Raw genomic sequence first — 19,178 nt, 5'->3', positions numbered from 1 at the left:
GCTACCACCAATAGCCTCCCACTGGCCAGTACGCTCCCATAGAGAGGGGCTCCTTTGGGTGCCGTCGGCCAAACAATGTCGACTGGCAGCCCCTAGTGGGAGAGTCTTCTCTGTGGGGGCACCTACGATCTGGAACGAGCTCCCCCCGGAGATACGGAGGATCCCGGATCTGCGCACCTTCCGTCGCGCGCTTAAGACTTTTTTATTTCATGAAGCTGGCCTGGCCTAAATCTTCTCCCCTTTTTAAATGTAAATTTTAATTTGTTTTTAAATTATGGGGTATTTTAAATTTGTTCAGCCAAATTATTTAATTCGTTTTTATTTTATTTTAAATTTTTGTATTTATGTGTTTTATCATGTGGCTGTTCACCGCCCTGAGTCCTTCGGGAGAAGGGCGGTATAGAAATTTAATAAAATAAAATAAATAAATAAAACCACCTGCCCAATGGAGAAAACTTCCATGTCTTCCTCCAGCCTTCTCTTCTTAAGGTCAAACATGCCTAACAATTCCTCACAGATTTTTTCTTATCGGGTCTCTTATCATAACTTTTGTCATCACTCCAGTTTTCAATTTCCTATACCCTTGCCTCAGATTTTTCCTAATAAAAAATAAGGATTTCTGTCCATGTTGAAATCTTCTGCCCAATGCCCCAGCTTGTCAAAATTATCCTGAATCTTGATTGTCTTTGTATCATATGCAATTTGATGATCGTATTCTGTAATTCCTCACTGAAATGTTGATCAGCTTGCAAACCCAGCCTTTTCCAGGAAGAAAATCCATAATCTTTAAAGTGTGGTAATGCAGGAGACAACCAATAACGAGAAAATGTATTCTTCACATCAAGAACAGAGCTTTCCCTTTCTTTTTTCCAAAGCTAAACTCAAAACTATAATGTGCTTGAAGCTAGATTAGGGTTGCCCAATGGTTTTACCAATTTCTGATGAAGAAGACTGGGTCACTGGCTCTGGTTACTTGACACCCCACACCATTTTCTCTGATTGGCCTAGGAGAATCTGGCTCTCTAGAGTCTAGATTGAACGCTGCGGCCCCCTGAGGCGTAACTTCGGGAGCAAGAAGAGCTTTCCGTGGTCCTTATTTAGGCTTGGAAAGTGTCGGAGCTTTCTAAAAGTACCAAAGCCCAAATCTTTGCGTTGCTGCAGTACACAGCGAAGATGCCCAAGCAATGAGTAAAACCAGCAATACTGCTTTTCTTTCTCAGGGTTCACGAGACAAGCTTCAGAAATCACAACTGCCTCCCTTTAGGCTGGCGCCTTCTGACAAGGACTCGTGCCTAAAGCGGACCGCACAATTCCCGCGCGCTTCGAAAGGAAACAGACCGGGTGAGCTTCCTTCCAACGGAGCGTCTATTTCCCCTCCCGCCTCTCTTTCCTCATGAATATTCACGCCTCTCCTCCCAGTGACGTTGCAGCAGTCCCGCGGTGAAAGCTGGAGAGCTGCTCCGGTCCTGGCAGTACAGCCTGCGAATGACTGAGCAGCAGCGGCAGCCGCAGTAGTAGCAGTAATCATAATAATTGCAGACGCCGCCACAGCTGTTCGAGCTGCTTTTTTTGGCTCTTGGCTCTTTCCGCTGTCGCCAAGCCTCGAACGGGTTGAGGGAGCGCATCTCCGAGCCGCTTCTAAAGGACGGCTGCTGCTGCTGCTGCTGCTGCTGCTGCAAAAATAGTCCCCCGAAAATAAGGCACGTTCTTGTTGCTCGGGGCGGGGGCGGGGGGGCTCGGAGAGGATGAAGCAATGCCGAGAGTGGGCGCTGCTCTTTTTGGGGGTCGGCAGCCTTCTCGCCACCAAAGGTAGGTGAAGTTTTTTTTGTTTTTTTAAAAAGGGGAAAGCAGGGGAAGCTACGCAGGTGGAAGGGGCGCCGCCTCGTTTGTATTTGCGCGAGAGCCGCGGGGACAACTCTCCCAGTCACTAAAGGCGCTGGCGCCTGGGGTGGTGGTAGCGAGGTGGGAGGGGGGGGCGGAATTGTTGTGTCTGCCTGTCTTGGGCGTTGGGGGTTCTCGGTGGTGTATAATGTAGCACAGTCGCGGGGTTTTAACGAGGCGGGCTAGTTTTTGGTGTCCCCCCCCCCAATTGTTTTGAGGCAGTCTTCTGCGCGCTCCTTAGAACTGGCGGAAAGAGGTTCCTGGCTATTCGCTCCTGCTGTGGGAGATGGAGGAGCTGTTCAGGTCGGGGAGAGAAAGGGGAAAAGGGACTTCTTCGACCTGCCTCAGTCCTGGAGATTTTAAGAGTCACCGGAAAGTTTGAGGTGCCGTGAGAGAAGCGAGTGGAGTTTTAGGGATGAATTAGATATGCGTGCTGCACTGCCGCGCTTGGGTTGCTGTTTAGCGCCTGGGAAGATTAAGCATCTGGAAGGCGATTCACCTTCCAGCCCGATGCACCCAGGGATGCTCGCTTCTTGTCCTTTCAACCGATGACTTGGCTGCCGGTGGTTGTAAATTTACGCCGTCAGAAGATTGAAGACAACAATTAAACTAGGGGTAAAATGATTGTTTGCCTTGTAAGAGGTTAATTTATCCTGAAGACCGTATTGGCTGGATAATATTACAAGACCTGTGGCGTTTTCCCGAAAAGAACACCTGAAGATTTTTGTTTAAATATATAACTTGTTGCATAAGTGAAGTTTAAAATATTTTTTGATGTCTGTTTAAATTTTCTAGCAAATAAATGCATTTATTTATTTGCAGGGATTGCTCAGTTACAGAACTACTTTGGCACTTCATTGTTTCTAATTCAGGGTAAAGCCCCTTGAAACATTTTGTGGAAGTTTTGATATCTGTTCCCTTAAAAGACAGCCATTTTCCAGAATATATTGGGTTGAGAAAAGAGTCATAGTTTCTGTGGCATAAAGCTCTTTGGATAATCCCTAGAGTCTTCCTGTATTCCCTATATGATGAAATATGTATTCCCTATGTGATGATGATGACACTATTCATAGATTTATTTGGATGTTATGCATTAATGTTTTCTGCTTTTAATATTACCAAATTTGCTTTGGAGAACTACAAATCATCTTGATGTCTGTGAATTGCTTTGATATATACCTGTTATTTGACATCCTTTTCTCTAGTTTTAGACTATGAAGTAGAGGTGGTCCTCGACTTACAACCACAATTGAGCCTAAAATTTCTGTTGCTAAATAAGACAGTTGTTAAGTGAATTTTGCACCATTTTACAACCTTTCTTGCCAAAGTTTTAAGTGAATCACTGCAGTTACCGTAAATTAATAATATGATTGTTAAGTGAATTTGACTTGCTCTTTGACTGCTTGTCAGAAGATTGCAAAACGTGATCACATGAATCTGGGCTACTACAACCGTCATAAATATGAGTCAGTTGACAAGCATCTGAATTTTGATCACGTGACCATGGGGACACTGCAATGGTTGTGTGAAAAACGCTCGTAAGTCACTGTTTTCAATGCCATTGTAACTTTGAATGGTCACTAAATGAACTGTTGCAAGTCGAGGACTACCTGTAACTGCTCATTGACTGTTCTGAGATAAGCAAAAATAGAAAAGCAGTTGATTTGAAAATATTTTCTTGTATGAAATAAATTGTTGGGTTTTGAAAAACAAAGTTTATATTCATCACTGACATCCAGAGGTAACATTTTCAAAAAAATAAAAAGAAATGTTTTGCAGACTTAAAAACCAAAATATTTGATATTAAAAGGTCAGTTTGATTTACTATTAGTCAAACTTTACGTAATTTGCATGAAGTTTGAGCTGAGCATAAACAACAGTAGTGGTGGGGATATGTTGAAATATACTGTTATAGCTGAGTATCCATTTATTGCTCTTCATTAAATCCCAATCCATTGAGTTTCTGTGGCAAATTCTTGAGTTTAGTTTATAGGCATCTGAAAAGTGTTACAACAATTTAACCCCTGGTATATCTGAATTGTATCAAGAGTTCCAAATTCTGCTTTACCACAGGGGGGCTGCAAAGTGCATCTTTTGACTTCAACAATTTTACATGTTCAATATTTGATATGAAAAGGGTTTTTTTTAGAAAAAACTATAAAAATATAGGAAATTCAATTAAGTTTTAAAGTCATTTTTGATATTGGATATGTTAATATGAGGTTCTGCAGCTAGCATAAACTCTATCTCTTATTGCTTTTGTTGTATCTGTATATAGTTGAAAAGTGAGTAATTTTGTTTTAGGATGCATTATTTCAAAGGGAATGGCTGAATGTAATAAAAGACATCATGCATCATGCTTATAAATAGGCATTGTACTTCAGCTTCTTAGTAATTCCTTAATGCATTGTAAGTTTAGTATTGCTTAACGCATTGTAAGCCGCTCTGAGTCTCCGGAGAAGGGCGGCATATAAATCAAATAAAAAAAAAATAAATCCTCTGAAATAATACCTGTGAATGCCAAGCTCCATGGTTAATGTTTCAAATTATTTAGAAAAGAAATAAAAATGGAAAGAATGTCTTCAACAGTGAATTTCAGGTATTGTTGCACCAAGATAAAATACCATGATAAGTACATATGATGTTCCAAATCTGAGGCTACCTATTTTTAAAAAATCAAACTCTATACATGGATAAAATAATGCTATTATATGCAAAGATTTATAATCGGGGTATCAAATGTTGAGAAAATTAAACTATTGTAATATATCTACTTCAGTCATCTGGTTTTTCTTTAGATCTCATTAATCTTTTTGCCTTTTATTTTAATATGTCCTTTAGGTTGAATATGTTTGGTGTTCTTTAGTAGGACACTGCAGAGTTCTGGATTTGAGAGCTTAAATATGATTTGGGACATGGATATATCTATTGTTGGGAATGTCTTAAAGAAACTACTGGTACATCTTTTCCTAGGTTTATGCTACACTGCAGAGCTGATGTTCAATCCTGAAAAGAGATACATTTAATTTGGTCCCATCAGATGTCATGCGCATGCTTGTTCATGCCTCAAATCACATTTTATCCTTTGAATCTAATCTTTTTCTGTAGTGTTAGAAATATAGGAAATGCCACTTATATGGGCATTTTGTTTTTGAGAAAATCTATTAGAGTTATAGTGTCAATGCTGCAAAACTTCTTCTGTAATCTTACTTTTTTATTTTAAAAGATCGTTCAAAAGTTCTAATACATTATATTGTAAATTGACATATAAATTTAAGATCTTGAGTAATATGATGAATATTCCAATCAGTTTAATACAATTAGCTAGAAGATGTACCTGTGTTCTGCTCCTCCATTTTCTCATGTCCATAGTGTAATTTATATGCAAAACATTATTGATATTAGAATGACTGTGAAATGTGCAGTTGAAGTTCTCTAAAATTATGATTGATGTTGCTATCTGTTACATTTGATGATACTGAGAAATAGAGTATTAAAGTGATAACAGATCTTGGTAATGTAATCAATAATATATTTACAACAACATTGGTTATTCAGAAGCATCTAGTCCTGGAATATTTCAAATAGTTTCATTAGGTTAATAGACGTAATTGTTACTGTCAATGAACAAAGTTTGCAAACAGTTTTATACAGTGTCCATTAAAAAAAAATCTTAAGAAAGCAATGCTTGATGAGTTTGGCTGGTTTGTGAGAGGATTTCTAACATGACTTGTAAATCCATTGAATATTAGCACTGGACACTAAATAATCTTGCTAATAAAATATACAGGGAGCAGTTATAGCTCTTTATATGGCTTCTTTTCTATTTTTCATTACTTGATGCTGCATTGTAATCAAACAATATATTATCTTATGCCAGTAAAGGTAGTCCTTGATATACAACCACAATTGGGGCCAGAATTTCTGTTGCTAAGCAAGATATTTGTTAAATGAGTCATGCCTATTTTTATAACCTTTTTTGTCACAGTTAAGTGAATCACTGCAGTTGTTAAGTGAATGATATGAACATTAAGGGAATGCAGTTTTACCCATTGACTTTTCTTTCCGGAAGCTGACTGAGATAGGGATGGGGGAAGTGGGGAGCTCACAAATGGTGATCACATGACCCGGGGACAACACTACAACTGTCATAAACATATGCTGCTTGTCAAATGTCAAAATTTAAGTCACGTGACTGTGGAGATGCTATGAGGAGCGGTTGTAAATCACTTTTTTCAGTGCTGTTGTAACTTTGAAATGGTCACTAAATCAATGCTTGTAAGTCAGGGACTACCTGTGTCTTCTATCATAGAAGCTAAAGATATATATATATATATATATATATATATCCAGAAAAATTATGTTCCTGACCCTTATGTTCTTGCACATATGCAATTATTTTCCTGTACATACTTTTTATGTACAATAAATATTTTTATGCCAGAGATGTGTAACCTTGTGATATGAATCCTGTTCTCTGTTTTGAATTATGCTGCAAGAAAGCTTCTAGAAGTCACTGAACAATGGAGGACATCCGATACATCCAATATGATTATTGTCTTGATTCTTTGTTTTGTATCGATACAATGTGTCAGCCTCCAAGGTGGCTTAAATATTTGGGATCCCATAATTATTGTTTATTATTTTAACTTGTGTCTGCCTTTGCTATTTATGCATACAATACACATACACACTTCAACATTAATCAGCCCATTTCAGGATGAAAGTCTTTTCACTAAAGGTTACATTTCTGCTATCTATCATGCTGATCTAGAGGAGGATAGTAGGCAGGTGTTTTTCAACTACTCGTTCTAGTGCTGAGAAAAAATTGCTGGTTTGCAAACAATCAGCCAGCTTCTGTGCCCAAGGAAGATCTATAACTCCTAATCCAGATTCTTAATCACTACAGCACTTGGCCATGTTTGTGTTGTGTGGGTGGTTTTACTTAGGGTAGTAATAGATAGTGCTATCCTGATAAAATACTTAGTAAAATAAGCCTTAATAACAAACTTGATTGGATTTTTTTTCTTGGTAAAACTGTAAAACATGGTGCAATTTAAGATTATGCATTTTTTAAAACAGTAACTTTAGTATTGAAACAAATATCATTTAATCTCTCTCTATATATTTTTCCCCTTAGCAAAATATTGACTTGAGAATGTGTTGTTATAGATCAGATTAGAGATCAATATCTATGGATTTTTTAAATTAATTGTTGGTTCATAATGAAAACAACATTAAATAGAGAACTAAAAGCATTCAAATGTTATTTTAGCAACTGCCCAGTGTAACATTGTAAGAACACTAATGAACTAGGAGAGCATAGAAAGAAGAGAACTGTGTAATTTTGTGAAGATGGATGTTCCAGTTGAGACCCTCCTCCCATAGACTCTGTAACTATTCATCTTCTTTCCACAGACTTTTAGACAGAGCTTTATTTTTGCATCCCATTGGTTTGGTAGATTTCTGTAGCAATTCAGCCTGGAGCCACCTAAAAAGACCCTTGAAATGGATCAGATAGTTACTAGCAAACAAATCCACTTTAACGCTTACCTGAACTCAATTTCATTTATAAAATACGTTAAAAGTGCTGCCAAGCTGGGTATTAGCATCTCATAAATTTTGTCTGTTCAAGAATGCTGAGTAGAATCATTAGAATCACTAAGGACAACCAGAGCTGCTTTATATTTATATTTAAGCAGATATGACATAATCAAAAACATCCATAGTGATTTTAACAGTGTATAACTGTCAAAATTGCTTTTCAGTATATAATGCATATTTTAATATGCTCTAAGTTTAGGTTTTTCTCCTATTTATGTTATTTTTTGCCTTGCAAGTCAGTGTTATCATGCTTATCACTTGTCTTTTTTTATTACGGTTTCTGAAAAGGGAAGGATCAACTCTGGATTCTGCAATGCTTCTGAAAAGTGAGGACGACTTGTGAAAAGACCCCTTTTCTAAGGGAAGCTTTTCCCCTCAATATCACTTTGGCTTTCTCATCACTATAATGCAGTTCTCTCTAAGGTCAAAGAACAAAAATACCTTTTACTTTAGGGAGATGAAAAATTGGGAAAAAAGGTTTAATTTGTACTTGGAACTTCATGTTGGGACATTCAAGTGTAACCTAGGAGGCAACTTTTAAAATGCTTCAGGTTTTCTAACATAGAAAACAATGGGAATTTGAAAAAGCCTCTCTGTCCCTTAATTTTGTTATTATATTGATGCAAAAATAAAGTAGGATGATAGTCCATACTGACTGCTCATTAACATCCAGCCTTCAGAAAAGTGTGCTAGGGAATCATTTCCAAAACACAACAAACAACATAATAGTAGGAAAAATGCATATTTCTGATTGACTGAAGGCTTCTTAATGCGTCATACTTTCATTTATTAATCAATCAAATAATTCTTAATATTTCATACTTTTGCACTGTCCTAAAAATCCTCACATTCAGAAATTTCAACTTAAATTATATAAATAAAACAAAAATATACAGAAAAACCTTTATAGTAACCATTTGATTTTAATTTTATCAATATTTTCAAATCCCTTCTTATAAAAATCTTAGGTAGTAGTTTGTGTCAGTGTTTTTATTGTGTCCATAATTGTTTTCTCAGTCTCTTAATATATGCTTAAACATGTTACCCTCTGTTCTCAGCTAAATCCAGCCAATGGCAATAAGGATAAAATTTATGTCTGAAATTTTTTGGGTTAATGTATGTTTCAAATTTCAATAGCCTGGGTTCAAAACGCACAAACGCAAAACAAAAAGATATGCCCTAATTTGTCCCGAGCTTCTGAAAACGTAAAATTGTTTTCAGCATAGACAATACACAAAATAGTTATTTCAGTCTCTGTATTTCCATGCTGTATAGTGACTGAAATAAGCTCTTTTGAGAAATACAAATGGTGTTACAGTTTGCAACAGTATATCAGCAGGTATAAAATATAAACAGACCTTTTATACTGGATAATTTTATGTTTTCAAAAGGTACTATATGGAATGACCATTGGCAAATACCCCAATTATTTCTTTACTTAATCATAAACTACATTGTAAGCAAACTTTTTGAAACTTAGAAAATATAGGAGCAAAGTTTGTGTCAGCAAAATTGTATACAGAACATTCATGGCTTCAAGAGATAGATAGGTAGAATAAGTTAAGATAGCTTGCAGAAAAGGTTGATTTATTGTCCTTTTCAGAAATACTGCTGGAGTTAAATATAGGGTAGAAGCCAGTGCTATTTATGGGACAGCTGAATAGCATCTTATTTAGAGATGAGTTTTAAAGAAAACAGAGTCAAGATATCTGTAGCAACTGAATTTGAATGGTAACATACCATTCTCATTCTTCCAAAAAGGAAGTAGAATTTAATGATTGTGTTAATATCATCTAATTCATTACGGTGAATCAAAATGTAAAAATTCTGCAGTATGATACATGATGCACTATTTATGGAAATCTGTATTATTTAAACGGTCCATAAAACTAGTGAAGATAAGAACAAGACTTTAGTACAGAAATAACTATTCCCTCAACACTGTCAAACTAGTTACTAATTCTGCATTACTATTAATCTTCTCATCATTCCTATCACCCATCTTCTCCCACTTATGACTGTAACCTTGTTGCTGGTATCCTTAAGATTTATATTGACTGTTTCCTAATATGATTTGATTGCTTATTTGTTCCCTATGACTATCATCAAATGTTGTACCTTATGATCCTTGACAAATGTATCTTTTCTTTTATGTACACCGAGAGCGTATGCACCAAGACAAATTTCTTGTGTGTCCAATCAATTCTATTCTATGTAGATCTTGATTTTCTTTCTTCTAGGCATCTAATATAGTCAACATCAGAAAACTTGTGAATTAATTCCACATTAAAGATAAGTTTAAAACCTGTGCTTAATTTACAAACTTTATTCTGGTACAAACATGTTCGAATAATGCCAGTCTTTTCCTACTTCCATATTGTCTTTGTGCGTGGTGTGTGTGTGTGTCTGTGTCTGTGTCTGTGTGTGTGTGTTGTATCTATCTTGCCCATCTTTTTATACATCATTTGAATTAGGATTGTTTTCTCAGTTTAAACTCAACAGGTGTCTGGCTGTTTATACATACATATATCTAAATTTTTAGAAACCTCATTAGAGAGCAGATGTTCTTAGCTCTACTGCTTTTAGAAAAATGACCTTTGCCTGGCAAACTATTTACAGACTTTGGGGATGGGTTGGAGTGACAGAATGACAATCATGGGCTTCTGTTGGATATGGTAGTCTAAATTCATCCCTGGATCAAATTTATAAATACTTCTGATTTGTGACTGGAAATTATCTGTAACAAATATAACTTGGGTCCTATACAGCAGACATTTTATATATACAATCTTTGCAAGGAATTTAGAATGTCTGCATTTCTATTGTATTTGTACATTTGGAGCTTAAGCATAGTTCAGGTTTTTATTTTTAAGTATATCCTGTTGGAGTAGACCAGCATATAAGTATCAGGAAATAAATAATAGCAGTTATCATTTAAAAATATGTAATAATTTATATGTTTGTTACTCATATGAAAACAGTGTTTGGATTTTTATTCAGTTTACTAACAATAAAAATAACTTTAATAAAACTGTACCCGAATGCTACATAAAATAGTTGGCAGCAGCAAATAGAAGTGTAGTGATAGGATCTTAAAATAATACTTTTCTCCTAATGAATAATTGCTATGCTCTATACCCTTTTAAAAAAAAATAAAAACACATTGTTATATGATATTTCATATATGAAACTGAAATGGCCAGCTAGATTACAATTAGCAGTCTATTATATGGAATAATCCTAATATTAGTCCATTTTGTTCACTTTTCTTTGTTAGAAGAAGAAGGTTTTTAGAAGGCTTTGAAGATTCTTTTACTTTGTTTTATTCAATGCTTTATAGCACAATCTACCCAATATTGCATGGTAGTTATAACTAATGTAGGGAATGTTATGATCAGCCCTCTTGCTAATGGAGGAGTTATGTCTATAACATATCAAACCAAGAATCCCTGTATTCGTTCTATTACTAATACAGCATAATAAATTAGGTGTCTTAAGAACAAATTGGTACACATGCAAAGAACACCTAGTATTTTAAATTAGCACTTACAACCACCATTGAGCCAAAATTCCTGTTGCTAAGCAAAACAGTTATGTGATTTTTGCCCCATTTCATGACCTTTCTTGCCACAGTTGTTAAGTGAACCATTGCAATTTTTAAGTTAGTAACATGGTTCTTAAGTGGATCTGCCTTTTCCATTGACTTTCCTTGTCAGAAGGTTGCAAAAGGTGGTCACATGACTCCAGAACATGGGAACTGCCATAAAAATATACAAGTTGCCATTCAATTTTGATCACATGACCACAGAGATGCTGCAATGGTTATAGGAGTGGAAAATGATCGTAAGTCATTTTTTTTTTTTAGTTCTGTTGTAACTTTGAACTTCAATAAATGAATGGTTGTAAGTCGAGGACTACCTGTAGCTGCCTGAAAGACCGGATAGGGAATACATATCATTGAGCCCCATAACCAACAATTATCATATGGTATGGATAAATTATATTTAACTTTATTGTATTTAAACACTATTGAGAACTGTAAAATTTTAAATTAGCATAATGATTTGGTATAGATGATGCATTATTATTACATTGATGATATACATTAAGGTAAATAAAAATAGAATTTAAATATGAACATGGTTAATGAATGCAGCACTGGAATCCACATGTTATTTATTTATGATAATCTTGATTGGTATCAATAAACTATAACATTTAGTAGCATCATCCATCTACTAAAAATTGGATATTTGGATACGTATCATTAATTTGACCTCTCTTATAGACAAGAAAACAATAAATTTTTGATTGAATGCAAATCAATATTTGATGAAATTCTCTGCAGGATGTTACGTTTCATGTCAATTAGGTAATCTATCTAGAATTCATAGAAAACTGATGAAATCTTAGTTGGATAGAGAGAACAATGCTGTGCTGGCTGTTGAAATACAAAAGTAACATCCAAGATACTTTTAAAACTGATACAGAAAAACTTAAATATCAGTATGTATGGACACATTGACAGTTTATAAATAATAAACTACAATGTATGCAGTAGGAAAAAGTGAATCATAATTATTTAACTGATAAAAATTAATGCACAACCAGAATTGTACTAATACTGATATTTCTATGGTATGTATAATTATAGACTTAAATTAAGCAACATCATCTTGTTTTTTTAGAAAGATTCTGATTTAGATTATGGGCTAAAGTATGTTACTGATATAGATAAAGCAGTTGCAAGCCAGACATAATCAGGATCTCCATACATGGATGTGAGAGGCTTCCTTTCAAGCTGCTTGGATGCAAGCATTTTCATTCATTTAAAAGATTCTTTTCAATGTTTAAAAAAAGGATGGGAAACCTTGACTGGAGCCACGAAGAAATGATATATACTAGTAAGAGAATGATTCAGCACTTGAATTTCTGAGTCTGGAAGAAGAATGCATTATAAGAGTCAACAGTAAATAACAGTTATACCCTGCTGTCTAATGATACAAGGAAGCAATTTTAGCATTTGACATTTAACAGAAATATTTTTATATTTCTAATTACAGTATCATAAGCAATCCTGCAACTGTTCTATGTTGTGGGTGAAATAAATAAAACAAGGCACAGAATTTGAAGTGAAAGGATTAATGGATTATGTGTGGTAGAGAAAATATGATGCCTGTATTTTAACAGTTACCATCTTTGGAATAATAGTGCCATAGGTAAATGAGAACGGAATATGTAAGAAGCCTGCTACAGCAGATATCATGTAGCATCAGAATGAAGGACTTCTTGGGGAGAAAAAATTGTAATGCGTGGAAAGCTAGCAAGCATATTTAATCCAATGACTTTCCAGTTAATTGCAAATAGTATTTTGTTCAATATTATATCATGACTTTAATCTTGAATAAGTTTGAGTTGTTCAGCCTGATATACTAAAGAGTCTGGAGAGCTATAACTGGAGCCATAATAATTTTAATTGCTAAAAGGTAGTGAACGAAAGCTAATGTATTTGGGGGATATATGGCTATTGTTTTGTTCTTTGGACTCTTGCAAATAAGGAATCGATCTTGAATATTGCAAACAAACACCTATTAGAATAGCATGAAACAATTGTATAATTTTTATATAAAATATATTCTATTTATCAGCCATAGATATTCATATGGCTCAATTCATAATGATGAGTATGTGGGATGTTGACTGGATATTTGTGGAGGCATCCCTAGGTTAGCCAATTCATTACTTCTTCTCGTCCAACATTATTTCAAAGCTGCTGTATAATCTCAAAAAAAAAAATGTGGCTATTTTAAGAAGTCAAGGGATGATTAAGGACCTTTATGTTTCTAGATAATCCAAAATACCAATGAGCTATGCTGCCCTGTTATTGAAACAGTGATGTTTAAAACACATTCATTATTGAAACTACTGTAACTGTAATTTTTGTTTCCTGTACCAATTATAGGTCACCTTAATTTTATTTTGGTTCTGCGGCTATCATTTTTGGCCTTATTTCTTTCTACTTATGTGTTCTGGAGGATGTTACATACTTATTAATTATATTTTTTCCATGTTGCTGCTGCCATAGGAAAGTCTAAAAAGAAGACATTTGTTATGGTCCATTTTTAGCAGTGATGATGCTTCTGTAGCAATAACAGATCTGCAAATTCATAAAGAAAAGGGATAGCATTCAGACTTGACTTGTCAGTTATGCATATCCTCTGCTTTGGAGATTGCCTGTGTAGCTTCTCAATTTATTTCCTTTCTCCTCTTCATATCATGGAATTTTGGTAAAGTCTTCATATATAAACCTCACACAGATCATTACTAGTAATCTCTTTGTTTAGTACCTTGCATAATAGAGGATGATTGCAGGGGTGAAATCTACTTACCTTCCTTAGCGGTTTGGAAGTGCACGTACCGCGTGTGCGCATCACATGCATGTGCAGACCCTCTGCGCATGTGCAAAACCTTCTGCACATGTATAGAAGGTAAAAAACACATTACTTCCTGGTTAAAACCAGAAGTAATGACATCCGGGTGGGTGGGTGGAGCCTCGCATCACCATCGCTACCGGTTCTCCAAACCACCTACCACAATCACTACTGGACTGCATGATCCGGTCCAAACCGAGAGCATTTCATCCCTGGATGATTGGTATATTAGTTTCTCAAATGGCATGTTTTGTGTGCAACTTTTCCCAATAAGCTTTGTATGAAATCTACGAAACCTGGCATAAACACAGTGGTTGTTTTCTGCTATGTTTGGTGCTAAAAACTGATGAAATTATTTTGTATAATGAAATCATCTATTGTAAGTGTTCTTTATGTTCCTCATTTGTACATAGGCAGTGAGCTTTTTCAGGAAACTCCTCAGTCTTTTTTACAAGGAAAATGTGCTGTAGCTTGCTTTTTTTTGTCTACACATTGGTGATATGCTCAAAAGAACTTTTTTTTTTAATTTGATTTATATTCCGCCCTTCTCCGGAGACTCAGGGCGGTTTACAATGTGTTAAGCAATAGCCTTCATACTTTTGTATATTTATACAAAGTCAGCTTATTGCCCCCACAAACTGGGTCCTCATTTTACCTACCTTAGAAAGGATGGAAGGCTGAGTCAGCCTTGAGCCTGGTGAGATTCGAACTTACATTTGAATCCTTTTTGGTCAATTTCTTCTTTCAGTTTCATAACTTTAAAAGATCAATGCTTTTTAAAACTAAATAAAAAATGTTTCACACTTACAGGATATTGTATTGTTTCCAAGTATTGAAGGTACTGAATGAATTTTTAAAACTTAGTATGATAAGTTCCACTTAATTTAATTGGTTTATATGTTTAGCCTAATTAATGTAATCGCATGACTTGTAGTTCAAATAACCAGGTTCTGAAACTGTGCAGGGAAATTCAGTTATGCTATTTTTCTTACACTAGCATTGTTGTGGTGCTATCCCTGAAGTAGATATCCTGATTTAATCTCATTTTACTACATTTCATTGATCACATTGCTTGCTGGATTCAAGACATCATCAAAGAATGTCTGGACAATGCAACCGATCATAAAGTAAAGAAACTACTGCTGTGCTTTCATATATTTTATGCCTATTATTCTTTATCTTGAGTGCTTTTTGAGTTGCTCTCACTCCTTTTTTTAAAACTAATGAAATGGCTTGTTTACATGTAATAACTAAACTGTTGTATTATATGCTTGCATTTGGGTTAGAATAGAGTTTTAATCTTTCTGCAGGTTAGCATTGTGCACAAATCAAACCACAGTACAAAGCCCTAAAGAAGAAAGTGAGATTTCTATATCCTCTAGGTGACTTTCCATTAAATATAAACTATAAAAAGTTTCAGAATGGACTGAATTGTAAAATGAAAACACTTGCAAGAATATAATACCAGGTAAATCACGGCCTTGTGAAAGAGTGTCAGGTGCCAATCTTATAAGAGTTGGCAGGTGCCAACCTTATTTCTGTAGGCATGATGTTCTACAGAGACAGACCACCACAGAGAAGGTCCTCCTTCTTGGTCCTACTAGTTGTACCTCCTTAGGAAAAGGAACCCGCAGCATTCCTTGCCTACCCTTTATGTCTGTTCCTTGGTTCTTAGCAATACAAGTATGCTAATGCGCATCCATATATCTGCAACTCCATATTGTCTGACTTCTTGCTCTTCACCATGCTTATACATGAATCCTAAATTAATCCTGATTTTCATCTTGCTGCCAGTCTCAAATCTAAGCACATTCCCAGCATATGTTTAATGCCACATTATAATGTCTTGCATGCATTGTATGTCAACCTGCTCCCAAGTGTTTTGACATTTATATTTGCTCCTGAAATGAACAAAATTTTCTCCGATCTTTGTCCTATCTGTGGTGATCAGCAAGGTGTGATCAGTGTGGTTGATCAGTCATGGTTGCTTTGACAAGGTTGTTATGCAGTCACTATCAATTCACATGCTCACATGGCTCCTTCAGCTCCCTTTGGTCTTCCCTACCTCCACTAGACTCCACAATTACATATTTTCCCCAGGGCTATCATTATGGAGGAAAACACTCTAATACTACCTCTTATATCCCAACTGACCACTGACTCTATAAATATTTACTTGACTAAATTTATTTGGGATGATACTACATTGTTTACCTTTCTGTTAAAAGATCAGAAGGGAAATAGTGTGATGTAGCAGTTAAGCTTTTAGATTTAGAAGTGGGAAGATCCAGGTTTGGTTCACTCTTCAATATGGCAGATCACTGACTGACTTTAGCCCAGTCATTGTTTCTCAGCCCAACCTACCTAATAGGTAGGAAGAGGGAGCACTGTATACTATCTGTTCCTGACTGACTGATAAGAAATCAATCAAATGAATAAAAGCAATACTGAGATACACTAGTAGTTTATTGTAGAATTTCTGTTGACTTATGGGTGCTGTCTGACCTTCCACTGAGTCAAGTTTGACTCCTTATGGCTGCATGAACATATCCATGTTTTTCTTAGTAATAATATGGAAATGGTTTTGTAATTTCCTTCTTTAGTATTTTTGTTTTCTTTCTCTTTACTTTCTAGTTTAGCCTACAGCCCTGAATTTTTGTTTCCTATCCAAGCACTAAGTACATACTTTATCTTTTTGAGATCAGGTTGATTAGGTTCTGCCACCTGCTATGACAATGGTTTAATGCTAGATGGCTAATCTATTACAATAAACACAGGGATGCATGAATAGATTCATAGTGTGAATACTGCAGGTTGTATGAATTTCAATAGAAAAAAAGATAGGAAAGATTTTGGTTAGTATGAAGGGCACATGTATTAAAAAAATAGTAGTTTCTAATGCTGTTTATATTTTTTGTGTTTTAGAACTCTATTATCACATTCACTTTTGTAGGAAATTTTGAGTGTAATTTTGGATGTTACTATTATTCTTATTGGAAGCTTCTTTGAAAAAATCATACTCTTTTGTTTCCTAAAGAATCAATACATGTTCAATGTACTTCAGATATTTTGTTTTCCTAAAAGGTAGGGCTAAACTTCTTGAACTTTGTATAGGATATAGAGAAATTGTGCCGTTACAAATGTTAACTATTCTTAAATTGAAAAAAAGAATAATATCACTAGGAAACAAGTCTTCCATTATATCATTGAAAAATTCTAGTAAAACATTTTTTACTGTAGTTTGCCAAATGCCATACATATATGATGAATAAAAAAGATTAATTTTGAATTCATAAAGTGTTACTCATTGTTTAGTAATGCCTGACAAAGGTTATAAATTTGTAATGCACTTCACAATGGCTTAAAACTACACATGTGCTTTAGTCTATCTAGTCTCTCTTTTGGATTCTTTCCAGTTACAGTTTTTCTTATTCTTTACATCTTCCTTGCTTATTTGGGATTTTTCATGTAATTAATCCAGGAAAGTAACAATAGTAACTTGCAGGTCTGATCTAATAAAATGAATTTTGAATGACTATTTCAGCTTAACCTTTGTACAGAGAGGTGTTAGTTTAATGTATGCATAATAACATATTGGGGGCCACATTCAAAAAAATGAATGGGGGTCAGAATATCAACCAGTGCTTTATAAATTATGCCACATATTTATTTTCTGCTGCTACTAAAACTTGACACGTATTTCAAGAAGTAGATACACTTTTAAGGCATTGACTTTGCTGCTTGGATCTTTACAATTCTTTAATTACAGTATCATTTGTATAGTACCCTTATATGGACTTCAAAGCAATCTTTCAGATTGATGGAAGACAATTGATCTTGCCTTGACAATTCAGTGGCATAATGAGAGTTTAGTGATATTCAATATCTTACCTCTGCAAAAAAATGCTTTACTTATGAAAATTTTTTTAAAGATGAGAGTTCATGTTAATTGTAGTGAGATTGCTTATGTTAAGGGTTAGTATTGAAAATCACCAAACATTTTAAAGTTATAAAATCATTAATATCTTGCTATGTAAGATTGTTTTTTATGCTAAATAACTATTGAGTCACTGTTGATTCGTTCCACTGGTTGCCTTCTAAAAGATAGTTGCACTGCAAGCTACTCCTTCAGAAAAGACTACACCTTTAAATCTGGGCTGTAAAAATCGAAAAGTCCACTAGATAGGAACAATGAAATACAGATAACTTGTAATCTTCAATTGCTATCTACTTGTTTCCTGGATTTTTGCAGCCCAGAGGTGATATACCCAAAGAATCATTAATGTGTGCCAAATCAGTATAGACAGATTTGGATTCAGTGCTTGAATCTAACTTAAGATTTATTGAAGTAAACGTACAGTTTTCAACATGATAAACCCGCATTTGAAATTGAGTTCTGTACTGATGTTGAACATCTTATTACTAAAATGTATAAAATCCTGAGATTCAAAACAGAAGATAAACAATTTGAAGATTGTATGATAAGATAAAACTTGGAAATATAATATGCAAATCGAACAATGGAAAAACATCTGAACGAAGGGATTAACATTCATATGTTACAATCTTAAAGAGAATTTTTATAATATGATGTACAGAAGATATCACCAGAAAGAACACGAAAATGTTTAAATGAACTTCAAATATGCGTGTCAGGATTCCAATTAATAATCCCATATTAAGCAAAACTCCGAGACAGGTGAAGTCCTCAAGGAATAGCTTTATTGGAAATATCATATTGGCACAGATCTGGTGACAACCGACTTTAAAAGTTCCCAAGGTTTTCTCCTAATTAAAAGTGAAAGTTTTGTCATTTCCCCATAACCCTCAGTCACATGGTCCAATCAGCATACAGTCCAGTTGCTAGATGACCTGTCTCCTCCTTGTGAACAAGGGTATGTCCTTGGTTCCCAAGGGAAAGCATTTTGCTTTGGCTACAGCACCCCAGCTATCTCTATTGCTCCCTCCCTATCCCTGAGCTCCAGTATGTGTCAGCACTGAAGCAGAAAAACAAAAATGGCCTCAGTTCAGCCAACTTCAGGGTTGACAATGCCTTGAAAATGGGTTGATGTATAAAAATTTGGAAAATTAGTGTCAGGCTTCTAAGTAACACACCCAACGAAAGAAGACTCAGAGGCTAGAAGTTCCTCAAAGTTCCACTTTATTAGAGATGTCATATTGGCACAGCTGGGAAAACCTGAATCTGAAAGCTTTTGGGTTTTCCCCACCCAAAAGAAAGTCAAAGTCCCTTCCCCTGCACTC

General features: G+C 35.2%; 1 protein-coding gene across 1 annotated transcript in view; it reads left to right on the top strand.

Moving 5' to 3' along the window:
- The first annotated feature begins 1,414 nt into the window (after positions 1 to 1,414).
- Positions 1,415 to 19,178, top strand: part of CLSTN2 (calsyntenin 2) — a 267,478-nt gene continuing 249,714 nt past the window's right edge. Inside the window, exon 1 of the mRNA XM_034439447.3 lies at positions 1,415 to 1,809. Coding sequence (XP_034295338.1) covers positions 1,746 to 1,809 — 64 coding nt within the window. The 5' untranslated portion in view covers positions 1,415 to 1,745. The remainder of the gene's footprint in view (positions 1,810 to 19,178) is intronic.

This window comes from Pantherophis guttatus, chromosome 6, assembly GCF_059756535.1.
Source record: "Pantherophis guttatus breed Tessera chromosome 6, ASM5975653v1, whole genome shotgun sequence".
In the NCBI taxonomy this organism is placed as follows: Eukaryota; Metazoa; Chordata; class Lepidosauria; order Squamata; family Colubridae; genus Pantherophis; species Pantherophis guttatus.
The sequence above is the reverse complement of the archived record's forward strand: the minus strand, read 5'-3'. Positions and strand labels throughout refer to the sequence as shown.